Source organism: Loxodonta africana, chromosome 10, assembly GCF_030014295.1.
Source record: "Loxodonta africana isolate mLoxAfr1 chromosome 10, mLoxAfr1.hap2, whole genome shotgun sequence".
Lineage (NCBI taxonomy): Eukaryota > Metazoa > Chordata > Mammalia > Proboscidea > Elephantidae > Loxodonta > Loxodonta africana.
In genome coordinates, this window is record NC_087351.1 from 107,498,885 (window position 1) to 107,507,270 (window position 8,386).

An 8,386-nucleotide genomic window follows, 5' to 3' on the forward strand; every position below is an offset into this window, starting at 1 on the left:
TGGTTGCCTCTCAAGACCATGGTGATATGCATGGAGCAAGAACAAGGCACGGGTTGCAATGTGGCCCTGTCAGAGCTTAGCTAGAGGGAGGGCAGGGAACAGGTAAGGGGAGTCAGCCAGGCTGCCATGCTTTCCTGCCCAGTAACAGGGGAGGGCATGGGCAATGACTCTCCAGAACCATCTGAGGCATCTTGGGCACATGGCTGGGGAGGAGAAGACAGGGAAAGCACGGTGGCAGTCTTGGGAGGTGCTGGTGGTCCAGGTGAGCTTGATGAGGTGATAAAGTCCAAGACTCAGGGAACCTTCTCTTTGCCTGGGGAGAAAGGACCTGCTAAGAGGAGATGTATTTGGGAGTTCCTAGGGTGGAGAGAGGAGTCCTTGGGTAGTGCTTGGCTGCTAACCGAAAGGTTGGCGGTTCAAATCCACCCAGAGGCCTTGGAAGAAAGGCCTGTTGGTCTACTTTCAAAAGGTCACAGCCATTGAAAACCCTGTGGAGCACAGTTCTACTTCAACACACATAGGGTCACCATGAGTTGGAATCTACTCAACAGCAACTGTTTTGGGTTTTTGATTTGGGGTGGAGATGGGAATGACAGGGAAGATGGCATGTGTACCCTATCCAGCCCCGTGGAGAAAGATCTACAGGAAAAATCCTCAGGCGCCATCTGCAGGAAAGACCCTGTGAGATGCAGGGGCCCAAGCATGGCTCAGGGGTGACAAAGCAGGATGAGATTGGAGACATGACCTTCTCCCTACTGTTACTGGAGATGTAACAGCTCAATGCACCCATGTGGGCTGACGGCTCTAGAAGCAACGGCAGGAGGTGGGCAGCCTTGTGGTTGGCACTGGCAGCCTTGGCAGGCTGAGGGCTCTCACATGGTGGAGCAGTGAGCGTTGGGAGGGAGGCTAAATAAAGGAAGAACATGGTGGGTGCTTGGTGGAGCCTGGGGACAGTGTGTGGTCTCTGAAGACTTGCTCAAAGTCACCCTGAGGGAGTCCCAGACGTAACTGGAAAGCCTGGAGCTTCTGCATAAGCAGGCCAAGGCGAGAGCCTATAAAATGTGGATTTCGGCCTAGTGCAGTGCCTGGCCAAAATAATATATATTAATTAAATGAATACATGAAAGAACCCTGTGACCTTGATTCCACGCATACCCTTAGGGTGTAAAGGAAAACTCAGAGAATGGAATGAGGAGATTGGCAAGTCCACACTCAAACTTGGCCAGGTCAGCGCATGCTTTATTGCTCACCAAGGTAGGAGAGCTGGCCTGGGAGGTGGGCGGCTGAGCCGGAGAGGCAGTTAATTTTTTAAGGGGTTCACCACCTTTCCCACGAAGAGGGGGCTCTTGGTGTTCTCATCATAGATGATGGCGAGGAAGGGGCTGTTGAATTTGACAGTGGGGGGCATAGACATGGGGATGGCTTCCAAAATGGTGGCCCCAGAGGCTTCTGTCCCTTTCTCATCGATAGTCAGCACGGCCTTATGCACCGCCTGGAGGGGAGAAAGCACAGAGACCTGCTCTGAGTGGGGAGGCAGAGCAGGCTGCGCCACTCTGCCCAGCCCCGGAGCAGGGCCACCTGTGGAGGGACAGCTCCTGGGGGCACACAGGCAGGCTCTCGCCACAGAGACTGTCAAGGAGCTTGGTCTTGCCAACGTTTCCTCAATGGGAAACAACAATGACAACAAACAAACCAACAGAATCCAGGCTGGGTGTCTGTATGGGAGCATTTTCATCAAAGAACTAATTGCACATTCACAACCGGATCAGCATGGTGTGGTGGAAGAGTACAGTTTCCCATCCTAAGATTCTGGGTTCAAATCCCACTTTGCACTAGTCGTATCACCGCAGGGAGATTGCTTAGCTTCTTGATGCCTGAGTTCTAAATGGGGCCACTGTGATGATTCATGTAGAGAGCCTAACACAGTAAGTGTGTGTATGTGACTGTATGCATGAGTCTGTGTGTGCCTGTGTATGTGTGCATGTGTGTCAGTGTAAGTCTGCATGTATATGTGTGTACATATGTGTGCATGCATGTGACCGTGTCTATGTGTGCATTTATGTGTGTGCCTGTGTGTATTTGTGTGTGTGCATGCACGCGTGTGTACCTGTGTGTATCTGCATGTGTGTGTGTATATGCACAAATGTGTGTGTGCATGTATGCGTGTGTGTGTGCATGTGTGTGTGTGTGAATGAGGGGCAAAATTTTAAATCTTTAGTCTGGCAACTGTGGGACTCCATCAGTTGGTCACAGCATATGTACAGGGCCCCACTCCACTACCTCCCCGTCCTCTCCCCTCCCCAGGACTGGTTCCTTCCCTGCCCCTCGGGCCTCCCTCCACCTGGACCACCTCTTCTCTTTCCAGTTCTCTGCTCTGTTCCATGTTCATACAGGCCTTCCTCTCACTTCTCAGGGCCTGTCCCTGATTCTACCTATCACGCTCGCCTCTTCCCTTCCTGAGCTGCATCTCTCAACCTTGTGGGACACAACCCCCAACTTCAGGCTGTGGAAGCTTACCTGGCACTGTCTGTCTACCTTGCATGTACTTTGATGGTGACCTTCAAAGTGCCTCGTACAAAGCCCGACATTCAGTGCATAGTCAGTCATTGAACTGCGGTTGTTTCTTTGATGACTTTTTATCTGCCTGAATAAACTGCCTTTTTTAGCTGAAACTATCTGCTAACTCTGTCTTGGTGATTTGCCAAATAGCTCCAAATGTCACAGGACACTGGGGCTGGGAAGTCCTTTGAAATCACAGAGCCTAAGCCTCTCTTTGTTAATGTGGGTAAGATGAGTCACAAAGAAGGAAAGGTAAGACAGGATCAGTGACAACCTCAGCCAAGTTCACTGAAATGCCAGGAGCACTTGACCACGAATCCGTTTGAATTCCTCAGATGACCTTTTTTGTGCCCCTTCCACCCTTCCCACAGCCTCTAGCCTGTGCTATGGCCCCCATAAGCATTTTAACCAATGGATGAAGGGGGCACCATCATCCCATGGGGTGACCTCACCTTGGACAGCTTCAGGCCTTCGCTCTCAGAGATCCCAGAGAGGTCAGCCCCATCACTGAAGACGTGGGTAATGCCCAGTTTGCCCAGGAGGTTTTTCAGATCGTAGGTTCCAGAAATGGACAGTTTGGGAAAAGACAAAATGGCGGACCTGCCATAAAGGGAAAGAAAATGGAGGTGGTTCAGAGCTTATCTAAGGCCCAGGCTCGGCTCGGCTTGGCTCCACCACAGTGTAAGAGTGTTTTACTGTTGTTTCCCTTGCTTGGCACCCTGTCCTCCTGCCCACTCCAAGGGTGCGGAGCAGGCCTTGGTTTATTCTGCTTTTTAGCTTCCTCTACACATGGGATCAGAGAATGCTAGCATTCCAAGGGGTTGTCTTGTCCTGACAAATCTCTCTCAAGTGCCACCTCCTCTTAGAAGCCCCTCCAGGCAAAATCAGTGTGTCCTTTGCGAAGTGTCTTATTCTGAGCCACAGTGACCTGGTTCCCCCACCAGATGGAGCTCCTCTGGGGCCTCAGTCCCCAATGTGCCGCTTGGGACATGTGGTGGCAGGAGCTGAGTGACATTTGTCCAGGGAACGAGTGATGAGTGATTGTATGAGGTTGGATTGCTTGATTGCTCAGTGCTCCTTTTCCACGGGGAAAGAGCGAGGCCGGAGAAGGGGTCTGATATGAGCAAGCAGACTGCCCCTCAAGGCTCTCTGACCTGTTCCAGACTCAAAGTGCTCTGCATTCTCTTGGGGTGCAGGGACCAGAGTGGGGGTGTGGTGGGGATCAACACACTTAAAGGCTTAAAACTTCTATTCACATTTTAAGCTGATATTCCCTTTGTTCCATAATGTAAATAATAAAATAGTTCAGTGGAACGTGGGTCTATTAAGTAAATATACACTTACTGGGGGCACATGCTCAAGTATATTTTTCCTACCGCGATGCCCATCAAACCACTCTGATCTATCAACAGAAGGAGCATACAATGTTCCGCAGACGTGCCCTGAACTCTGTGACTTCTTGGCCTTTGCTTTTGCCATGCCTTCTCCAAGCAGGCTCTTCCCCTTTCCACCCATTGACGTTCTATCCTTTAACTCCAAACTCCATTGCCACCGTGGCCAGGAAGGCCCTCTGTGGTCTTGGTTCTCCCATAGCACTGGGTGGTGTCTCTGTCCTTGCACTAGGGGGTCGGATGTCAGGAGGGGTCAGCGTCCATGCTAAGGGGGATGTCCTTGAGGACAGGACCTTGGTCCCTTTCACAGTGCCCAGATGGTGCTGACGGAACTGAGCTCAGGACTCTGTCTGTAGGCAGAAGGACATCCACAGCAGTTGTGGCCCCAGGGACCTGGGGTCCACTCTGCCCAACCCTTCGGCTGGTCCTGAGGTGGCTCAGCCCCTGGGTGGGAACTTACCGCCTTTGTCTGTCTGTCAGCCACTGAGCGAGGAGCTCCTTGGTGAGTGTGTCCTCCAGCTGCTGCAGCTCCCCTGGCTTGGGCAGGATGAAGATAGCTGTGGCATTGCCCACATAGTCCATGAGCAGCACCCAACTGGACAGCTCCTCGTGGTAGTGGAGGTCAAACATGCCCAGGCGATTCATCATGGGCACGGTGACCGTGGTTGCTTCATCCACGTGGAAGTCCCCATCCTGGGTTTTCTCCTCCTCGAAGGGCTTCTTCCATTTGCCTGGAGACAGAGGAAGTGAACATCAGCCAGGGCCAAGGCCAAGGTTTACATCAGGGCCGTGGACTCAAGGCTCAAGGTAAACTCTGAGCTGCCTTGTAAGACACCTCTTTCTGACACTCAGTGTCTTCATCTGTAAAAATGGGGCCCAAACGAAATCCATCCAGGCTACTAAAGGGGCTTCTGTGAGGATAGTCTGAGGTTAGAGAGGGATCCCAACCTGGGTGGACAGGGTCTATGGCTTTATGTTGCAAGTGGCTGTGCAGAGTAAGCATTTTTACTTGAACTTTGTGTTTATTTGAGGGTGGCTTGGGAGAAAATTTTTTTTGGGGGGGGAGATAATTATTGAGAGAGGCCTGAAGCTCCTTGAGCCATAGCTCGGCACCACTTTGCCTTGTAAATGCCCGGTTCAATGAGCACTCAAGGTAAATATTCTTGTAACTATTCAAAAGGCCTCTTCCTGGACCATCACAGGAAATGCAGTTACCTGGGCTGCCTCCTCCGTTCCTAGACCAGGCCAGCATCGCCACCGTGGCAAGTCAGCGTGGGGATGTACTTCTCTGGCGACCACTGAGCCCACCTTCCTCACTGGATGAGGGGAGGAGAATGAGGCCAGAGAGGGGATGAGGCCTGCCTGTCACACTGCAGAGCTGGGACCTCAGTTGTACTGGCCTTGGCCTCAGCTCTGCATCGCACCACTCTGCCTCCAGAAGAAGGAAGCTGACCAAGTGAAGCAAGCATCCCCTTGCCTGGAATTCAGTTGATTTCCATGGGACGCCCCAGCCAATTGCCATGGGACAATTTAAACACTGGCTTGGAATGTTCTCTGAAGCCTAGAAGTTCCCAGCATTTTAAACGCTCAGAGGCGGGAAGGCAGGTGCAGATACTAGTTGAGCACCTACTATGTGCTGGGCACAGTCCTGTGTGCTTATTAGCCTTTTTAAACCAAAAAGTAGTTACTGTTGAGTCAATTCCAACTCATGGTGACCCCACCCAGGGACTCCCTAACTTGTTTAGCCCTTACAACCACTTGACAGCAAGAGTTTTATTATTGCCATATCATAGGTGGGAAACTAGAACCTCAGAGGTAAAGTGACTTGTCCGTGATCACACAGCTCATAAGTGGTGGAACCAGGATTCGAACCCAGGTCTTTCTGACTTCAAAGCTGACACTCTTTCCATTACACCAGAGGTCTCCAGAGTATATTCCATGAAATACTATTCCCTTCAGATATTCTTCTAAAAGTTTTTTCTGACAATGTATTTTGAGGAATATTACACGTTCTCCCCACTCCCTGGTAGAGATTTATAATGTACATCAGGACATCAAGGCTCTGAAAAGTCCTGCAGAGATGAAGATGATTTGGCTCTGTTTAACCCAGCATTCCCCAAACTTATTTGACTACGGAAGGATTCTTGCTGGTTGCATGTGGAAAATGTAAGGACACGTGCTGAGATATACTGACATGCCCCATACTGCATCACCAAGGGGAGTCTAAGAACTGAGTGTGGGAGAATATTTTTGGATGCTTCCATGAGAACCAGTTCAGGCTGGCTGTGCAACTCACCTTTAAAGAAAATGTAATTCACCAGAGCAAGAACTGTGTTGTCATCAAGGTATTTGACCACATCCACAATTTTTCCTTGGGTTCCTTTCTCCACGTAATCATTGATCTGTTTCTTGGCTGCTTCGTTGTCCCTGAAGTTGATGGAGAAGGCTTCTGAATGATACAGCTTCTTGGCATCCTCCAAAAACTTATCCACTAGCTTCAGACTCTCATTGATGAACAGCCCGTTGCCAGTGGTCAGCTGGAGCTGGCTGTCTGGCTGGTTGAGGGTCTGGAGGAGGTGTTGGAAGCCTTCATGGATCTCGGCCTCTGGAGTCTTGGTGAGGTTGAACTTCAGGCCCTCCAGGATCTGGGTGTGGGTGTCAGACTTGGCCCCCAAGGAAAGCAGTGCAAAGGCCACAGCGATGCTCACTGGGGAGAAGAAGATGTTGGTGGTGTTGGACTCACGGGCCACCTCACGGTACAGGCTGAAGGCGAAGTTGACCAGACTCGGGGAGATATCAAGGCGGGCTTGGTGCTGGTCATGATCACACTTAGACGATCCCGTTTCTTGGGCAGGATCTCCCTCAGGGCTCCTGGCCAGGGAGCCAGGGACCAGGCAGCACAGGCCTGCCAGCAGGAGGAGGCCCCAAGAGATGGAGGATGGCATTGTCCTGCAAGAGAGAGGAGGAGGCACCGAGACCAGAGTCAGGCCACACAGTGGCTCCCACCGCCCACTGACTAATGCCATGTACTAGTGAGGCACTGGTGAGCACAGTTTACTAAATGCCAACTGTGTGCCAGGCTGTGCTGAGCATTTTCCTACATCATCATCATCATTGAAAAAGAACAAGACAAACAGCAAAAAGGGACACAGGGCTTACCATATGCCAAGCTCTGTTCTGAGCACTTTATATGTATTCACTCATCTAAGCCTTCCAACAATTCTATGAGGGAGGTAATATTACCATCACCAATTTATAGATGAAGAAACCGAGGCTCAGACAGATGAAGCTGCCTGTCCAGGGTCACAGAGCAAGTAAAGTAGCAGGACCACAACCCAAGCAATCTAGGTCCAGAGCCCATGTTCTTGACTCCTCCGCTGACATCTTGCAGTGACCCTGAGCTGTAAGCCCCCATCTTATAGAGGAGGGAAGGAGCCTCAGGAAGCAGATGGAACTGGCCCTTGAATACCCAGGAAGCGGGTCAGGCCAGGATCTAAGATGACTTTGAGCTGGGACAGCCCTTGGAGATCTTCCATCCAACCCCATCCTTTAATGGATGGTGAAGCTCCTGCCCAAGGTGGGAAGGATTTTGCCTGAGGACACACAGCTGGAACATGATGGAGCTGTGATGAAAACCTGGGGTTCCTGGCTCTAACTCCACACGTTTCACAGAAGAGCTACATCCCTGACTTTAAGGGCCACTTGATCTGGCGTTGGGTTGTTCTCTGAGTCCTACAATGCTTCGGGCCTGGGGAATTTAGGCCAAAATAGGACAAGAGACAGTGCCCATCCTTGGGTTTGGGATCTGAGGTATGTCTTGTCATCCCCGTTTTACATGATGTGAAAAGTGAAGCTCAGTGAAGTCAGGTAACTCAGTCAAGGCCAACAGCCAGTCAAGCAGAGCTGGGGCCAGCTCTGTGCTTTTGGTCTAGTGCTCTGTTGACAGCTAAGGTGTCTGCGTGTATCAGCTGCCTCCTCGTGTAGAACAGAAGTCACTGAAGGTGGGACCAGGGCCTTCTTCTAAGGGTTGGGCAGATAGGGCAGGGCTTTTGGCTTGGGCACTGTGGACATTTGCGTCAGGGAATTCTTTGTTGTGGGGACTGTCATGTGTATTGTAGTGTGTTTAGCAGTGCTACTGGCCTCCACCCACTAGATGTCAGTAGTACGCCCCCTCCGGTTGTGATAATCCAAAATGCCTACAAACACCAGTTGCCGTCAAGTTGATTCTGACTCCTGGTGATCCCACGTGTGTCAGAGTAGAACTGTGTCCTGTAGGGTTTTCAATGGCTATGACCTTTTGCAAGTGGGTCGCCAAGACTTTCTTCCGAGGTGCCTCTGGGTGGACTCGAGCTGCCAATCTCCAAGCACTGTAAAATTGCTCCCCTAGGGTGCCCCTTGCAGGAGGTGCTCAACACACTGCCCCCTTGGGATCCACC

At 51.2% G+C, this 8,386-nt stretch overlaps 1 protein-coding gene across 1 annotated transcript; it reads right to left on the reverse strand.

The window, feature by feature from the left end:
• Positions 1 to 1,227: 1,227 nt before the first annotated feature.
• SERPINA1 (serpin family A member 1) lies at positions 1,228 to 7,079 on the reverse strand. Its single transcript, XM_003408589.4, has 4 exons — positions 6,247 to 7,079; positions 4,411 to 4,681; positions 3,012 to 3,159; positions 1,228 to 1,492 (listed from the first exon to the last, which is right to left on the reverse strand). The coding sequence occupies exons 1-4, from the start codon at positions 6,974 to 6,976 to the stop codon at positions 1,301 to 1,303; spliced, it is 1,341 nt and encodes a 446-aa protein (XP_003408637.3). The 5' UTR covers positions 6,977 to 7,079; the 3' UTR covers positions 1,228 to 1,300.
• Positions 7,080 to 8,386: the final 1,307 nt, after the last annotated feature.

Coding starts and splice junctions, on each gene's coding strand:
- SERPINA1 (XM_003408589.4), bottom strand. CDS start 6,976: ATGGCATTAGTCAGTGGGCGGTGGGAGCCACTGTGTGGCCTGACTCTG. Junction 4,682..6,246: donor GAATTACATTTTCTTTAAAG/GTGAGTTGCACA, acceptor CTCTGTCTCCAG/GCAAATGGAAGAAGCCCTTC. Junction 1,493..3,011: donor AAGGCCTGAAGCTGTCCAAG/GTGAGGTCACCC, acceptor TCTCCCCTCCAG/GCGGTGCATAAGGCCGTGCT.